The sequence below is a fragment of the Watersipora subatra genome, chromosome 5, assembly GCF_963576615.1.
Source record: "Watersipora subatra chromosome 5, tzWatSuba1.1, whole genome shotgun sequence".
Lineage (NCBI taxonomy): Eukaryota > Metazoa > Bryozoa > Gymnolaemata > Cheilostomatida > Watersiporidae > Watersipora > Watersipora subatra.
The window spans coordinates 17888379-17907973 of NC_088712.1; the positions used below are offsets into that span (position 1 = coordinate 17888379).

General features: G+C 35.4%; 1 protein-coding gene across 2 annotated transcripts in view; it reads left to right on the forward strand.

Annotated features, from left to right (window-relative positions):
* Positions 1 to 13521, forward strand: part of LOC137396125 (netrin receptor DCC-like) — an 81895-nt gene extending 68374 nt beyond the window's left edge. For both annotated transcript variants that reach the window (XM_068082282.1, XM_068082283.1), the window contains 11 exons: positions 572 to 730; positions 3131 to 3235; positions 4233 to 4406; positions 5554 to 5688; positions 7365 to 7522; positions 7809 to 8079; positions 8585 to 8734; positions 9299 to 9446; positions 9950 to 10166; positions 11540 to 11694; positions 12244 to 13521. In XM_068082282.1, the coding sequence (XP_067938383.1) occupies positions 572 to 730; positions 3131 to 3235; positions 4233 to 4406; positions 5554 to 5688; positions 7365 to 7522; positions 7809 to 8079; positions 8585 to 8734; positions 9299 to 9446; positions 9950 to 10166; positions 11540 to 11694; positions 12244 to 12460 (1889 nt within the window). In that variant the 3' untranslated portion in view covers positions 12461 to 13521. The remainder of the gene's footprint in view (positions 1 to 571; positions 731 to 3130; positions 3236 to 4232; positions 4407 to 5553; positions 5689 to 7364; positions 7523 to 7808; positions 8080 to 8584; positions 8735 to 9298; positions 9447 to 9949; positions 10167 to 11539; positions 11695 to 12243) is intronic.
* The last annotated feature ends 6074 nt before the right edge of the window (positions 13522 to 19595 follow it).

The window sequence follows — 19595 nt, forward strand, 5'->3', positions numbered from 1 at the left end:
CCCTGTGTCCAGTTTTAGCAATTAAAATCTGGCAATGGAAAATCTGCGCCGCACTGGATTTGATCTTGGGACCTCCAGATCTAGAGGTAGCAAACTTAACCATTAAGCTCCACAGAATACAATGGGTTAATAGTAATACAAATAGTAATTACAATGGTTAAGATACTCGCGCTTAAAGCAGTTGCTTGGGGTTAATAACTAGCACGTTTGGCGATTACGCTTGTAACGATTGTTGAGCTGGTTCAAAATCCAGCTTTTTAGGTAAGTTACTCAAATTCATTAGGTAATGATTCTATTACCAGGAAATCGCCCAGTATTTGAATAAAATGAAATTTACCTTTTAATTTTATGTTTTTGCCGTTCTACTAGAAGAAACCAGGAATATTACAGATAAGGATTTTTCTGTCAGTTGTAATTGAATCTTAAATAAATTGAAAATAAATAAAATGAAATCGACATTCTTTCAACAGACAATCACAGCTGTTGGTTAATATTGTATGTTGGTTTTGTTGATACTCTGATGCACTCTCCGTCTGCTGTTAGCTTGTCATAATGCGATCTTTTTATATAGAGTCTTTGGGCCTGACTGCAACAGACTTTAGTTCAATCGTTCTCATCCAGTGGAGACCCGTTGAAGATGCTGCGTATTACAATCTGAAAATAGTAACTGATATATCTCCGCAAGGTGTCATAAAGCTAAGAAGTCAACAACCATTTTACATCTATCCAGGTCAGGAAGCTCTCTCGTGTCATGCGAATATATAATATTACTGTAAATTGCTCTTACAACACGATCGTTTGGTAACATCAGGGATTGTACAGTAAAAAGTATAGAGTAAATGTCCTTGGTTACATATCACTGGAATGCTCACTTTGAGCTTTTTGGCAAACAAAAGGAGCAAGGTAACGTCTCTGTGTTGGCAAACAGGGAGTTATCTTCTCAATTGACTGTGTGGTCCCAAATTAGCTGCAGCAAGAAATATCATTTTTTCTTATGTTTGTTGAATTCCAATGCACAAAGCAGTTTCCAGGGTAGATCAATACTGATTCTAGTATAAGCCATATATATTAATTTATGTATGTATAAATTTATATACATATATTGATTAACACTATTGATTAACAAGTCCTAGATCGGGTACTTATCTTTGTTAGCTAATTAGATAAGTACTCTATTTAATTAATTACTAATTTATACTGCTCCATTTTATGTTGAGCACTGCGGTTTTCTACTCACAATAAAATTCAATATATATAAATCTAGTGAATAAGTTTTCAGGCCTAAAGTAAAGTGACAACAACTCCAGATTAGCATTAGTTACTTATTTCAACACTAGCTTATATGTACTTGCAATTTTTTAAGTTTTATTTTTATTTATTTATGTATACATTATATATATTATATATCTGTGAATATTTGTTTTATTTTATACATGTAGGCCCATATTTGTTGATGTATATGTATTCATAAATTGTTTTTACATCAATAATATTTGTATATTTATAAGAATATATTAATATTTTATATTTGTGTGTTTATATATTCAAATATATATTATATATATATATATACAGTGAAACTCGGATAACTCAAACTTCAAGGGACCGAGCAAAAGTGTTCGAATTATCAGAGTGTTCAAGTTATCAGAGCATTGTCACAAGTCCATGTATTTGCTTATTTTTTAGTAGATACATGAACATATACAAACTATAATATAAATCAAAAGCACAAATGGCTTGTTTCAAATTAAATGCTTCTAATGTAAAGTTTAAAACGTTTTTATCAAAAAGTATAGAGATTTTTCTATCGCTTGAGATTGGTTTGTTGTTTGAGGTGATGTTATTGCCAGGACGTTTTTTAGATTGACATTGGCAAAACTTGATCGTTGCTGAAATGCTAAAAAAAAAAGACATCTTTTTCTTTTGAGCGTTTTACCCACGATCAATTTTGCCGATTTTTCTTGAAGTTTATGCAAAGATTAACTTACTTTACCTGGCATTCGTTAAGAGCAACACTCCGAGGCAGTTCAATTAAAAGTTTTACGAGGTTTTACGGTACATTGTATATCACTAACGTTTTTTGAATGGATACTTATTGAATGTACACACGTATTCTGTGTTTAGGTCAAACGATGAATAGTTTTTTTTAGCTAAGACAACGTATACGTTTAATTACCACAATTTTTAAAATGTTTTAAACATTCAACATTCCGACGTTGATTCAACACGGAATCCACGTCGGAAATCTATTCATCACGGGCTAGCCGGGTCACGCACTCAAGGATTTTCGCCACGCAAATACAAAACAAAAACAACATGCTGTTTTTTGTTTTGTATGTGCGCGGCGAAAATCCTTGCGCCCGTGACCCGGCTAGCCCGTGCTATTCATCGTATAACAGTATAAATCAAATTTCACCAAACCTTTAGAACAGTCGTTGACAAAAATATTTTGCCGATGGAGGTAGTAATGACGCTTATGAATTACGAAAAGTTGAGGTTTACCTCTATGGCTTGGAATAAAGTGATTTTCTAAAGGGATAGCAACTGTTTCTGTAGCCGTTGGGCAAAAAACAGTTCGAATTAACAGTGTTGAGTTCGAGTTATATAGAGCCATTTATCATTGCGTGGGAACGGACCAAGCAAATCCAGTCGAGTTAACCATGTGTTCGCTATATCCGAGGGCGAGTTATCCAAGTTTCACTGTATATATATCTATTTATACTTAGTGGTCTAGAAAACAGTTGTTCTCGTGTGTTAATTTTTTTGTCTGCTATTGGCCATTTATAAATTTTTACTCGCAATGTGGTTACTGAAATAGATTCAAAATGCTAACTAGCTTTTCTCTCAATCTTATGACTGGTTATCATTGTTTCAATTGATTGGCTGTTCGTAACGCGAGACAGACGATTATGATATTTATACTTATGTTTTCCCTACGCAATTATATGACTCTCCACCAACCACATCCATGATGCTGCCATAGACATCGTGAATTGAATATATTTACCTTCTGAAGCTCGTAACATCCTATCATCCGTTTTCAAGTTTTGTATGTATTCTAGCTCAAGAGGGGATAACTCTAATGCAGTGTTTTGCTTTGTGTTTGACATTGTGCTTGTATGTTTATCAGTTCGAAGTGAATCAGAAAATTTGACCATACAAGTGGAGACAGGTCCAGAGCCAATCAGATATAGGCAGGAGGTGCAGCTGTATGTGGATCGATCCAAGTTTCAAGGTGAGCAACAATTTTTCTCATTTTAACTCATCTATGTCTGAGACATGCAAGTATAGATCACTGTAGCTGTTAGGAATTGTTAAATTCTTGGATTGAGCACACAACTCCTTGTAAGTAAGAACCATTCTAACCAAAGCTTGAAAATTACACATTTTAGTAGCTTTTATTAGGAAGTATCAGTATTTTTCTATCATTTTCGATTGTTTTTAATGTTTGAGGTGATCTGACTACCGGGACATCTTAAGATTAAAATCGATAAAACTTGATCTCGGTTAACTCTTTCGCTACCGTAAGCCGATGTATCGGCTCGGCTTATCAATAGGGTTTCATTTTTATTTCCATAACGAAGCCTACACATTAGTTAGACCAATCAAATTTTGTCTCTTACAAAACAACCTTGTTGCCAATCACGTGCAACTAATTAAAAACTATTTTGCTGAGCGGTTTCATTTCTAATCATTTTTCAAAACGAGAAAGCCAGATCGCTATCGTCATGGCAATAAGAAATTCACCGCGTTCATTCAATGCAAAGGAAGCGTCTGAAATTTTGCAAGAGTGGAATTCACGAAACAATTTTACACTAAAACAATTTAATTTGATTCTGAATAAGATGCATTTACAGTAGAAAATATCTGCATTGATTCTCGAGATATTGCATAAACACTAGCAGTACATCAAATTTCCAAAAAACCGCGTGAAATAATTTGGTCAGAATAGCGATTTTAGCGCAGTAACGAAAGAGTTGAAACACTCAGAAAAAATCACATGTGAAATGACATCACTGTCACATCGCGGCTATTGAAACGTTTTAATCGCCATCAAGTTTTGTCGGTTTTAATCTTGAAACATCCTGGCATCAGATCACCTCGAGCATCAAAAAAAGTAAACATTTCCGGAACGGATTATTTATGTTGTACGAGTGTCTACTGTAGTTGCAGGGTTCTGATTAACTCCATGATTAACTCCATGGTTAACTCTGCGTGTGAAAATATTTTAGATGCTGCTCCCGCAGCAACTGTTAGTGTGCGTGGGCAGAGATCAACTGGAGTTATGCTCTTCTGGACTCATTACCCTAATGCTAGCAGCTACTACCTGTGGTACCGCTGTGATTTCCGTGAGAGCCTGGTGAGCGTAGGCACGGAGGATCAGTTCTTTCCAATAGAAGGAGTAGGTAAGTAACACGGAGTATGTTAGTGTTACTTACCTCAGCAAGTAATAGCGAGTAAGGTTACTTACTGAGGTAAGTAACACGGAGTTTGTTAGTGTTTGCTGTTATATCACAGCTTGAGTTGGTATGGGTAGTGCTTTAGTACAACCGGGACTCGGATTGATATAATGTTATGATAGATGCTTTGTCATTTGTCATCCGGATGTGGTTATGTCAACAGAGCCGAGTAGTGCATCAAATTTAGACACGGAGAAACATGAACTACTCAAAGTTGTGTCTATGTAAGCATTAGACTTAGATATGATGATTTGCACTTTCTATTTGAGACTATCTATTAGTTGTTATACGTTTTTTATACTGTCACCCATTGACTCTTTCGCTGTGGAATATGGCTCGGCAAAGGGTTTCCGGACGGCCAAGAGCCGTATGGTGCGACTTGAGAAGGCTTTGTACGAATTGTTTCTGTTTAGTAACTAGTTAATTAATCAGCTTATTGTATCTGTACTTGAACAAAAGGAAACAATTATCTGCATGCATTGAGCCAATAGAAAACTTGGTTACAAACCTTCCTGAGCCTAGTTTCGCTTTGCAAAAATTTATTTTATTTTAATTTCTTCTAAGCAATGGACAGTCGTGTAAGACACATTACAGCTAAAAATTGTCACTAATTTTAGATCTATGGACTTTGGGTGATTTTTATTGAACAATAGTTCTACTGAGAATGATCATTTCATCTTTATCAGTAATAATAATGCCGTAAACTGTAATAATATAGATAATTCGTCTGACTTGCATATGCTCAGTGTTTCTGCAACACATTTGTGGCATTTTTATGACATAACTGATGTAACATTTTATTTGGACTAACTTTATATCAAAACATTTTTATAGACCGTATGGTTCAAAAGGTATGACAATTTATACGAAATATTAGGTCAAATATTAGGTTTTACCGAATATGTAATTATGTTTCGGTAAAAAAATTAATTAGGCAGCGAAAGCGTTAACTTTTAGGTTATAAATGTTTGACTTTGATACATGAGAATACATGAGGAACATGCTTCTTCTAGGCAAGTACAAGTCTAGAGGAGCTTGTTTCACTGCAAATAAAAGTACGATGTATTCATGCTTTCATTATGTGTTTCTATAGACAATCAATGTGATGTGGTGCTAGCTCCACTTGTGGGTGAGACGCCCTGTCCCGCAGCTATTGTTCATTATGATCGATGGTGTAAGGCTATATCGACACCAGTTGATGTCCGGGTATCCCCCTACAAAGGTGAAGGTCAGTAAAACATGCTTTCGTTTGTCATTGTGTTGCTCATGGCAACAGTATTGATTTTCTGTCTAAATGTGAAATTGCAGTTATTTAACCACAAATGTTGTTGCCTCTCCTTTGCTCAGCTAGATTGAGCTGAGGGTATCATTGTGTAAACAACTCCACATCTAATTCAACTCTTTGTATGCCACACACAATTTTTGCCAATGTTTGGATTTGTCTGCTCAGGGCATATTAAGTGGCGAAGTAAAATTTGAATTTTTTCTCTGTTACTTTATTGGCAATAACTTCAAATTTATGCCAGACAAGAATTATAAACTGGGCAATAGTTATGTCAATCAATAGTTTTTAGTTGGTAATTATGAGATAAACAGCTAGATCAATGAAGTTTGTCACTTTAAAGGTGAGAATACACTAGGCGATATTTAGCGCAATGTTGCGTTGCGCTAGAACTGGCTCAGCGATAACGCTAGACATTCTCTACACAACTTTATCGCTAGCGAGATGCATTTCGATCGGTTGGTTCTTCTCAGAATGCAATTTAATGGCGGGTAATTATTTCTTATCGATGTTCACCAACGTACAACAGCAACATTTTGCTATTTTGTTACGATTGAAACATCATCAGAACGAACACTGAATTGTTCATGAATTTAATAAAAGCACTCCCAGTCCTGTATGACATAACACACAAAAATTACAAAAAAAACAGTTAAAAACCAACATTTTAAGTCAATCCTTGCACAGATTGACCATTTTGAGAATGGTAAATATTTAATATATTAATTGTAAAAAACTACTGCAAAGTGAACTATATATAAAAATCGTAAAATATTACTGTTAAAAATACAAGAATCGTTTTATCTTATGTCTTGCAGTGTACAATCCGTGAAATAAAAGCCTAAGAATAAAAGCTAAAGTTGTTTACGTTGTTGCCTAGACAGCGCCATATTGCCTTACCTAAATTTATTAACAACTAAGAAAGAAGAAACGAAGAAGCTAATGATACGGAAGTTTATTGGCAGATTGTGAACGTGCTCACTATATCGTGTACTGGTGAATTGCTCAAATGTGTTTAGGCACACGCCTCATGATGCACGTGATAAAATCGCCTAGTGTGTTTGGACCTTAAGGCGTTATGTGTGTTGAATCTCGTCTAGGAACTCTAATCATAAATTTTTGTTTGAAATCGACACTTCGCTTCAATCAACTATCAACTGAAAATCAATTTTCTAAAGGTTTTACTATGAACAGTCGATGTTAAACTTGGAACCTAACAGTCTTCTTAAAATAACATAATCTTGTCAAATAGTTTTCATGAAGATGGAAAGGTTTGTTTTCTTTCATATGAAATATAATTTTATACTAGTCGGTTCTTTCTTTCGATTCGATTTTAGCTAACTTTTTTCTGCGAGCCACAAAATTGTTGAAGCATCTTTTTTGTGTAATGGTTTGTGGTCGTTTAAAAACCGCAGTTGCTTTCTATATAATTTTAAAAAATGTTTTTGTCAAGATATATAGCAATAATTAAGTCTACCTCACGAATACCTACCGTCTTTCAAGCCTTCAACTGTTATTCGTATTTAAAGCCTTCATCTGTATTAGAGTTCTTTATGGTTCGGAGTAGAGAAAAGCTCATAAAATTAACAGAATTCTAATGCAGGCCATAATGGGTATTGTAGAATCATTCGGCTACCCAATGGAATTGACCTGGAGCGCTAGGCACAGAAATGAAACGTGTGAGGTGAACTACCTGGTGCGCTGGAAGACAGCAATAGCTGATGTCTTCTCCGAGGGAGATGCATTTATAGTCAGAAACAAGTACAGAGCAGTAGTAGAGGTATTTGCTTTTTGTATAGAAGTCAGTTTAAAGCCTGAGTGATTGCGATACACTGTAATGAAATAGATGTCTATTGTAGAAAAGTTAGAAATGTTACTGTTACATTGTGTAGATGTACATCTCAGAGGTGACTGTTCACTGCCAGACAGAGTGCAGCTCACTGTATTGTTTCCTTTACATGGAGAGCATAACTCCAAATCGATTATTGGCTTGTATCTTCATATATTCATTTGTTTTATTTTATGTTCACTGTAGTTTTTCATAGCCTGTGTTCTCAATTTCACAGGGTCTGAAGGCTGATTTTACTTACGAGTTTCAAGTGATCGCCTTCACCAACACTAGTGACATCACCAAACTCTCAGATATAGTCAACTACACTATTGGTCCCCCTCTCAATGCTAAGGACGTAATGATGGACACGAGAAAATTTCCCAATCGACCTGCAGTGCTCACATGGAGCAAAGGCCAATCTGGACACAACATAAACCTCTATGTTGTTATGCTCTTTGAATGGAGAGATGGCGCATGGATTCGAGTTAATGTCACAACTATAAATGGTAGGCATGTTCGACTATGGGACGTTTGACTAACTGAGAACTAGCATTTGGGGTGCATAAACCAGATTGATGTTTGAGGTGATTTGACTGCCAGAATGTTTAGAGATCAAAATCGACAAAGCTTGATCGCAGTTAAAATCCTCAGATCAAGCGAAAGTGTGATTATGATGTCTATAGTTGCAAAGAGACCAACAGAATAGAGACACGTAATGCTTCAACTTGAACACAATAGCCGATATCAACTATAACAACAATAACAACTAGTGATGTCACTTCGCACGCATTTCTCTTCTGAGCGTTTCAAATGTGATAAAGTTTTGTTGATTTCAATCTTGAAACATCCTGGCAATCAGATCATCTCGAACATAAAAAACAATTGAAACTAATGGAAAAAATACTGCAAATTTCTGATAACATCTACTAAAATTTTTCTGCATAAGTTCTCTTTCATCTTTAGTTACTTAAATTTCATCAACACTTAATTGAGGTTGTTGTCCTTTTTCAGTGGAGGCTGGTGACTCTCTCAAGGTTGAGTACCCTCGTCTGCTCTCTGATACACGCTACACAGTCAATATTAGCAGTATCAACAGTCAGGGAACAGGAGGGGTGACCACCTGTGTGTTTAAGACACCACCTATGGTAACTACCTCAACAGGTACGGAATTAAGTTAGCCTAATTTCTCTAGCTGAAGACACCTGTCTAGGAGTCAACACGCTATAATAAAATCCACCAAGGTTGTTTTTTATTCCACAAAAAAACTATGGTTGCTGAGTCATGAGCTCCTACCCTTGCAGTGTAATGTGTAAATTATTATGAACAACTATCATTAAAGTATTAAAGTAAAGTATTATTATTAAGTATTAAACTGAGTGTGTCGATTTCATAAACTGGGACTAATTTCTGATCACAGATATTATCAGTAGTTAGCTTGCTAACTACTGATAGTTCAGTAGTTGGCTTGCTAACTACTGATGCAGATATATAATTCACGAAAACATTTATCTGTTGTTTGATTTGTTATCAAACTGCTGAGTCACTGATTTTTGTTGTGGTTGCCCTATTATTTTTTGCTTGGGTTCAAACCCCAATTCGTGCATTTGTTTTTTACTCAAGCAGCATATTTTGAATTCTAGAAATGATAACAATCTTTCAATATTTTCTTTGGTTTTCTACTCGCTATAGTGGATATTATTATATCTCATGTGGCGTTGCTTGTAGCTGTCTATGTTGGTTCGACTGTAACTCGGGAAAACCTAAGAGGAAAGTTATCCCTGACTCATGCACAGCTCGGGGTCATCATTGGATTTGCCCTCTCTGTCTTGGTCATTTTCATCGCCGCCCTTATCTGTTTAATAGCCAGGAAAAGGTGAGTATTACCGAATCCTGCGTTAGTGCCGGTGAGAGACAAGCATACAAAACATTTCAAATTAGAGAACTGTGAGCCATTTTCCTATTGTGGATGGATTTTATCGATTAAATAAAAGGAGTAAAAACAGGGCTGCTTAAAATATGACAGGGCGTTCTTTTCATTTTTTAGTCATTCCACCGTTAAACAGCGATTTTGGTTTTTTGTGGGTTTTGAAATGGTAAGAGGTTCTGCATTGTATGGTTCATTTTTATCAGTAGAAATGAAATAATTGTTTTATTATAAATGTTTTATTATATTTTAGTTGGGTGTGATTATAAAAGACACTTCTAATCATATTGCATTTACCCAAAAAGTATTTTTCTCGCGAGGCAAACACTTTCAAGATGTTAGCCCTGATATTGTCTATTGTGGCCACACAAAAGCATATATAAAATTTGACTTAGTTCAAACGCAACATGTTTCTAAGTTGATCGGTTGATTCTCTATTGTGAACCACGCAGATTCAAAAGAGAGGAAAGGATATTGAGGCAGTGTCGTAACAGATCGTCTCGATTTGAGTCTTCCTGCTCATCGTACAGCTGCCAGCAGCCGCTTGCCGTCGACACATCCAACCATGACTTGTCAGTCGGTGTGCCTCGCGATACTCTCGCTAATGGGGACATCGAGCATAGTCTGCCCCTCACTGTTTTCAACTCACCGGCTTTTCTTTCAAATCAGGTAGGACTTCTAGAATATTCTCATGAGTCTGTGTCATTGCATCTCAATAGTAGTACGTGTCATTTACGTGTAAAGATATGCTTGTGACAGAGGTTAATGCTTTCTTTGGGACAACCGGTTCAAACACTTTCTAATATTTCAATAACAAATGCGGCTAGTGGATGCATTTTGTTTGATGAAAGTTATATAAACACTCACTACGGTCACCACTAGATGGTAAAAAAACTCTTTTATATTCCCTGGTATATATACATGTGCATGAGCCTAGAAAGCAACATGATCCTATAGGCCTGTTTTAGACAGAGGCTTGGCCTCCCAAAGCCAATCTGGCATCCTTAGCCTAAGTTCTTAAAACATAGTTGGGTGCGTGAGAGAGGCTTGCATATACATTTAGAGTTGAAACTATTAGCTTCCATTAGAAAGCTATTTGTTCTAAATTATTACTAACCAAATGTCAAACTCGCCCGATTCGAAAGTAACGGAATCTCAAAGTTGTTGATTGTAGTTATACTAACTACTAATTGTATTAACGGTAAGACCTTGACATATGAGCCTAATGCGTTCTAGGACTGAGTTTGTATGTCAATTTACTCGTATCACAAAACGTTTTTTCCTATATAAAATATTGAACTACAAATTAATCCATTACCATAGTATGAAAAACCACCTAAAAAGGATATTATGATGAAAAATGTTTTTATTTGTTATAATTTAGTGCCTACTCTAGCAAAGTAATAAATACCTATTTAATTGTTTTGATCCGCAATAAAATATAGCATCACTATGTTTACTATTGAATCGAGCTTTTACCTTCGAGACAGACATTGTCGATAATTGGGGTCTGAGAAACTTGAGAGCAAAATCTTTGTGATGCTACGTAATGAAAACTTTGAATTTAACTTCAATGAATTTAGTTTACTAAACACATACTTGAAGCTAAGTTTTAATCTTTTATTAAACTTACTTTAATTTCATCATCATATTTTTTTAGTATTTGTTTCCGATTATGTGCTTTTTGCCTCGCTTTTACCTTTTAAAAACTCTTTTCATACTGAGTTGCTGATAAAGACTGAGCGATGCTGTTCTTAAAAGCAGCCTCTCGCATACCTGGCCATATAGTGACCATCGACAACCGGCTTGTATCTCAAATATTATTCGTATCTCAAGGAAGAAACTTGCTATAAATTCAGCTCGTATCTCAAATTCCTCCCGTGTTGAGCACTTGTATGTAGAGGTATGACTGTACTAGCACTATTAGTAATATTACTAGAAGTCAATGGCACTTCGCACCTTTTGTCACTTGTGGTGGTAACATTATGTTGCCACTTGTGAATGTAGTAGATCACTTGTGTAATATATATTTTCCTTGCCAGGTTACCTCCGGTAAGGACAGTGGTATCGATGGGGTAGCTGATGACCATCGGAGCTCACAAAATTTGGAAGAATATGATGATGAAGGGGGTGCCCTCATCAACTCTAGTCTCAGTTTAAACAGTGGGACATCGGCTCAACCAGTTTTTCCTGAAAGGTGAGTAAGGCTTGAGCTTCAAGGTCAAAGGCTCTAAGGCAAGTAAGGCTAATTTAGCTATTGCTAACTGTTTCACATTGACATTTAAACACTTTTATAGTTGTTTTATTTGGTTTCCTAATTTATTTAACCAAAACATTTTCTTCATGATATGAAGTTTGAAAGGTACAGTTGTTTGACAAAGTTTGAAAACCTCTACAGTTGATTTTATTTTCTCTCTTAAATTATTTCAACTACACAAAACACTTTCCTCATAAATGTAGTTTGAAAGTTGGAATGGCAAATTTTGTTATAATTATGTTAAATACAAATAAATTTTTTTGCAAAGACTTTTATTGCCCAGGCAACGCCCGGCATTCACTTAGTTCATACAGACATTTATATATATATAAACATTTGGATTGCGTAATAAACTAACATATTAATTATGGTAATTTAATAATATTAAATATAATAATAGACATTTTAATTATATTTTATATTTATTATCATGGTTTTTTTCTAGCGAATTATATTTCAAGGTTATATTTTTGCAACATTTTATTGCAGGTGGAGTGGGGATCCTGATTATGCTATTGACGCTTCTGACAAGCAGGGCCGTCTGAGAGCAGGAAGTGAGTGCGACAGTCTCCTCACCGACTCGCAGAGACCTGCTACCCCTCCAACCCTTCATAAAAAAGAGATAGAGTCCTCGGGCTATCACTGCTTAGACTCAGAATCTTCATGTGATCCACCAGATTTGACTTTGCACATTACGGGCGTTTGATGACGGCTCTCGTACTATTTTTGCACAATTTAAACTTCTGGTCACTATTTCATTCAGCTCTTCCTGTCTTGCCAATCTCTCTCTTACTAAGCATTTGATTGGATGGAAATCTAGCCTGCAATCCCAACTCTGGTCAAAGTTTGTACTTATATTCTTCTCGTAATACTGTCTTCCTCATTCGTACCGACACTCAGGGCTGTTCTTAAAACGTAATGTCTACCTCAGGAAATTCTTTTGTCCTAGTTTAGCTGCTAAAATGTTGTATCTGCTGCCTTATTATCTGGCTTATCTCAATCTAGCATCTATTTTTTTATTTTGCTGTTTCTCTTCCATATAATTATGTTTTATAGTTTACCGCTATGTGGCTGTTACATTTATGTTGGCTATTGACATAGAGATTTTGGTTATTACGACGAAGTATCCAGTTTAGCCTGAGTTCCAAGCATGTTCATGACATTTTAAGTAATCCCGGTATTATCTGCACCTCAAGGCGAGCTGTTAACTGCATCAGCACCGACTCTCTACAGAAACATAATGTAACCTGGAGACAACTCTATGCGAAGAGCTAATTGCTTATCATAGACATCGACTGTTAGACATAACTATAGACAACTGTTGTGCCTTCGGCTTTGTTATTGCTTTTTATACTTAATGTACATAAGTAAACTTTTTTTATAGTCCTTTGCTAATAACGTTCTGTTTATGCGGTTAAACTATGATGTGCCGTGATCTGGCACCTTTTTCCATCTCCCAGTCAGCCGTTATCTCCCTTGTCTATCTGTCATATTTAGCTCAGGGACTTTTTTGTCAATCATTATTTTTGGTGGCCAAAATCGGCAATCCTTCAACAGATGTTCTCTGTTCCGGGATTGTCGATCTAGTCCAAGTTTTTTCAAAGCGGGTATTCAAAGCTGTATTACTTAGGAGCAGGGTATCCTTGCTGAACATAGTGCGCATGGCAAGGTAATCACAATAGACTTTTAAAATAATGTATTATTTAATTACTGCTCGTGATACATTTGTAAATATTATTGTATGTTTATAAATACAATCTTCACCTGCTAAAACATTTTGAATTTTTGTAAAGATGAGTGATTGTCGATCGTTTGCATGCCTCGAGCAGTGTTGTCTTTGAAGCAATGGTTCCCAACTTGGGTTCACTCAAACCCAGTTTCAGTGTCATGTGTTTGGTAGAGATCTCACAAAGGCAACAGCAGAAGTCGCATTGATTAGCAAGATCATGTCTTTATAAAAAGATATAATTTTGGTGAGTTCATGCAATGTATTGGTTTTGTTCCTTGCACACCGTGACTTTAAAGCACAGTTCATTTCGTACACCAGTAAAACATACTGGACCAACGCATCGAATGTAAAAATTCAAATTTTACGAAAGAATTTCAATACTTACAGTATATCTATCATTACAAGCTGTATTCTATTTAGAATAAATTTAGAAATGATTTAATAATTACGGTATATTTCATAAATATTTATTATATATAAATATTAGCTAAATATAAACATGGTATGCAGAATAACCCGTTACAATAGTTGCAAGAAAATGACCCATTTTTAGTAGCTAAAATGGTCCTAATATTCTGTTTAATATCCTACAAATCGTCGTTTTAATTTTTCTTTCATAACTACTTAATTCTTATGAACGTAAAATGAAAATCTTCTGTTACAATAGATTTAATTCATTATGAGACTCTGCAGTGCTATATTCAGTTAAATTTCTTTTAATTTTAACATCTTTTTAAACACGTTATGACAATTTCTTTTAAGACTCCTTCGAAGGGCTCAGTTGTTTCATACATATTGAGCAGCCGTCAACCTATTGACCACAAATTTTGCCAGTCAGATCCTGGTACCTCCCAGATATTTCAAGTTTATTATGCAACTGTTTTAAACAATTTATCATTAAAAATCCACAAGCTGTCATATTACATTCAGCAGGGTCTAATAAAAGCAAAGCATTTACAATGGGTGTTGGTTAAATTAATTTTTTGTGTCGGCAATTCCGTCTTCAACATCTGGTGTTAATTGTTTATTCCAATGCACTTGACTTTTGATATAACAGATTGACTGTATTGACAGGAAATGACGCTTGCTCCAATATTTAATGGTGGCTCAGTATCTGGTTACGTTTGTTATAATTGGCTCAACATGTAATTGCAGAGAAATTAATTGCCAGTAACACCCTAAAAAATTGACAGCCAAGGCCCATGTTTTGGTGAGCTATGACCAACTGGTTGTTTGAAAACGACAAAAGTTCAAACACGTCAACGTTCAAGCGCAAAGTTGTCTGCAACAAAATTTAGAATAGATTTCAAATCGAAACTTTTAGCGACAAGATTTTAAAAATTTATAATTGTTAAACTTCTGAACAAAGACGAGTCCACATTGATTGTCACACACTTGTTGTTCCACTTCAATATCAATGTGAGCTCTGGCAGCATGTGCCTTGAAGTACAGAATGTCCAACATAAACCAAATATACAGGTGTAAGTTAGTTAGTTCAAAAGAATTCCTAGGTGGAACTCTATAGGCCTGGACACACAAACCAGAAATAAGATGGAAAGTGCTACGAAACATTTGCTCAACACACTGAGCCTGTTTTCCATTCTAGTTACAAAATGCAATTTTGTGTTGCATAATTAATCTATTTATTTTAATTGTGTTAGAGAACCATCACTTTTTGGAAAGCCTGTGAGAAACTATGTACTCTATTTGATTTGTTTTTTTCCATTGAATTCTACACATTTAGAGCTTCAAAATGATATTTAGTTCAAAAGGCATTGCGCTATTCCAAGTGCTTCCACAGTTGATTGTAAGTTGTTAAAAGTGTCCAGGATCAGCTTGTGTATATGAGATGATACTTCAGAATGTTAAGCAATGTTTGCCAAGGGTCTAGTGCACTGGAAAAGGATGCAGATACAGTAAAATTCTAAAACATTTTTCGCTAATTAATTTAATAATTGGCTATACACAGTAATTACTAGATTCATTTATTGGGATTGGTTAGCAATACTGCTTGTGCCAGAGGGCTGAAAGTTACAAGTTGTTTTACATGAAAGTTACTCTTGATTGCACTAAATTTATCTGTCCTGTAACCATCTCCACAAAATGAGTTCGTTTTACTCTGTCACACTTCCTTTTAAGCTTTTGGTTTTGTTATTTATGCTTTCCTTTAGACTTGGCCAGCTCAAGTCGTTGGAAAGCTGCAAGTCGTCGAGGGACAAAGGGTGCTGCCTTTTAGCGGTCAAACTATCTAACGATGAATACTTTGCCAAGTAGATGTGTTTTGGCGTGTTCAGGAGCACAGTATGAGCTTCAGATGTTCGCATAGAAAATTGATCAATCCTTTAATAAACCTTTCAATTTCAAACTAAAACAAAATGCATAGCTTTTGCTTTGACCTCCAGCCATTAATAATTCATTTTTCTAGAACTTTTCTTGTCAGATTATATATTTCAAGTTAAGCAGATTATCTGTACGCTTTTAAACCAGAAAATATCCTAAATATTAATAGCTCGCTTTCTATGGGTTTATCTCTGTACCTTACAAAACAGCCAGTACTGTGAAGGTTTGGTAACTATCTATATGGCATGGGGATGTTTTATTCTAAGGTTTCATTTATATATTACACCAAAGTACAAAAATGATAAGTTTGTACTAGTTTGCCGACTAAAAGCTTTCCACATTGGAACATCTTATAGTTTAGTATTTCGTACATTTCAAAAGCCAATTGAATAAAACCATGGTTGAATGTGGAAAAAAGATTGCATTGTATGGGATTTGAACTGAAAAATTTCAGCATGGTGGATTAACGCTCTAACATTCATACCAATCAACCGTCATATTATAATTCACTATAATTGTGCAGATCTTTTTTCTGTGCGTTGTCAGCACACCTGATGATGTCATATGGCGCACAGTGCTTTTTCGGCACACCTGATGATGTCATATGGCGCACTGTGCTTTGTCGGCACACCTGATGATGTCATATGGCGCACAGTGCTCTGTCGGCACACCTGATGATGTCAGACGTCACGCTACTCTACTAAAAATAGTCCTAGTGTGAACAGAATGAATGCAATTGTTGAGCGCAAGACAGTAATTTCGAGTAAACAGTATTTAATATAAATTAATATTGTTTTGCTTTCCAATAATAAATAAAAGCAAAAAAACTTGATAGTATTTAATATGTATAAAAAGTTATATTGAATATTATTGAAAACCATTTAACAACATACAGGGGTTTTTATTAATCGATATACATGTAGTATCGATATGAGCTGCTGAAAAGCTTCTGCCATTACCAGTTGAGTTAGCTGGCATGCCTGTTGTCTTATAACACGTCAAGCTCATGACAACTTGAACCAGTGCTTCTTAAATAGTTGGGCGCCCCTGCCCCCCTTCCTGTTCTCCAAGGCAGGCAAGGATCCCCCAGAAGAGCACATTTGTTATTGTTTTATTTTGATTTTTCTATTATCCTAACGTAAAGTGCAATTGCACCTCCATGACCTTAGGAGGCAGTGGAGCGTTTATTGTCAGAGTGTGTGCAGGGAACATTTGCTCTGGGGTGTAGACATTTTGCTTGAACTAAGCTTCCACACCGCGCACACAGCAGGAGTATGAAGTACTCAATCTTTTCTGCTAGAGTTAATAAAAATATTCTTTGTTGTAAATTTCAATATATTTTATTCTTTCATTACTTCTCTTTAACATCAATAAGTGCCATAAGTTTACAGTGTTATGCAGAGGTGCGCATATAACAATTTTATAGACAATTGGTACTATAAATAGCCATGGCTGGTGATCAAGATGTTTTTTTTTTCTTACTAGGGGAAGGGGGGGGGTTGGGCAAGACAGAAAATAATTGAGACATACTGATTTGAACTGCATCAGATGATATTAAAAAAATATATTAATGAAAAATATCCAATTCCCAGGTTATTGGCTTTTTGACCAGCACGAACATTTTATTAACCTTTTTACTGCTTCATGTAAACCTTAAAATCTACTCACTCTCCGTTTCAGGAGGACAAAAAGTGCAAAAAAAGACACTCATCAAGTTGCCTAAAATCAGACACGAATATAATCTCAGTTACATTTTGTGTCAGTAACTATTTTAAAAATGGCCACTAGTTTTACGCTTTTGACTGATTGTCACATACATTGTTATCTGGAGAGCACAAGACATGTGTGAAAGAATAACGATGGCAATTTGGAGTAATCATCTCACTTAAAAGGAATATTTTTATTTGTGCATGAAACTGAAATGCAAACTAGATTGGCGCATTTCATACAAACTTTGGAGTTGCCTGCTTCTGCCACAAAGTTGGATTTAAACTAGCACCATGCATTCACATGACTAGCTAATTTCTGCATAATTTTAATAATATGGAAACTGTTATAATTGTATAACAATGTATAAAGCTTGTAGCCGGTAAAGCTAACATTATGAAAAAATTTGTGTCATTAACCTAGTCTAGGCATTTGGGAAATACAAATCTAGAGCAGTTATTTTATTTTCGTTTTTAGTAATTGGTTTATCTAACTAAAGCAGCCATGGTTATGATTTAGAGTGCTTGACTCGTGACCAACAGGCTGAGGTTCAATTCTAAAAAAGGCAATTTGTCGTTACACAAAGGATGTTTGGCCATAAACTACTCTCTCTTGCTGCCAAACCAAACCACGCCCTTACATCCGACTAACTGAAATTTAGTGAGAAGGTTGTTATTTTACTCTAATTTAAATAATGCTTAGTAGAATTTTGTTTAATGTCTTAAAGTAGCCATAAAACAAATATAATTCTAACTTTAGAGTGTTTTGTTACTAAGACTAATTCTTATAGTTACGATTGATGAAGAGTTTTATTCTATTATGTGATGTCCTCTATCATCGCAAGCTGTATTCTATCAACCATAAAATGTGCTAGGATTCAATAACCATACTTTTTATTAAAATTTAAGTGTTATTATAATCTCTATTAAAATAGTTACATGATGATACCATTTTAGAATTATATTACCTCTCTTGTAAACAACAGCAAAGGACTTAGTCAACACCATTTTGAATTACTATAAAGCAAAATATGAAACAAAGGAGACAAATCTTAACTTTTTTGAATAGGTAACAATATGAATGAGGTTTTCTTCTCTTACACCTTTAATTACCTATTTATCAATAGATATAAGACGTTAAAACTGTTACCAACAGCATGTTAACAGTGTGGAATTAGTCAAGACATTTGTGACACTAAATGACATTACTATAATATTAACCATATTATCTTAAACATTAACATAGTGTTATAAATCCTTATTACTCCATTAAATTCTTGTTATATCCATTATTATAGACACTAGGACACTGGCAGTCTGGTATGCCATGAGAGATCATCAAGTAAAACAACTAACACACTGAAGCAGGTGGTTGTTTTTTGGTACACCAAGGTGAAAGCTGTGTGTTCAAATCCTGTACGATGTAATCTTTTTTCATCTAAACACGGCTGTTTATCATAGTAAAGATTATTCTTTTTGAAAACCAAGCATTTTTGTCACTTGTAGCTGAAATTTGTCTATTCCAGAATGGGCTATGCAATTAGTATGTATTTAGTCAGGCATGCCTCTATAAATTTGGAGTTGTCATTCATGGCACACAAAAACAACAGCAATAAAAAGTTTTAGTGTACACCTAATGCATCTGCTGCATGCCCAGAGGTCGTTTATCGTAGCCCATGAACATTCAATATACGGTAAATCTCAAAATGGGTTTCAGTCATGCATTGGCATGCATGGGCACTGCCAATGTACAGCATGCGCTAATGTTATCATAGTACCCTGGCCAATCATTCGTAATTATTCTAAAACTAGCATGATCAGAAGCTGGTTCACGCGTACCCAATTGAGTAACTCTATGCTTAGGAAATCTGACAGCATACATACTCAGTGTTCCAGCAGTACAAAGAGAAGAGTGCTAGGTGGAACAACAGGTGTCATGTAAGAGAATTCCTTAACACATGTGGTGAGAATAGCATCCGACGCCAGTGTGTGTAAATTCCGGCAGATTTAGCAACATCGTATAATCTAAAGACTGAGGTTGGGAAAGGTTTAAGATGACCAAATAC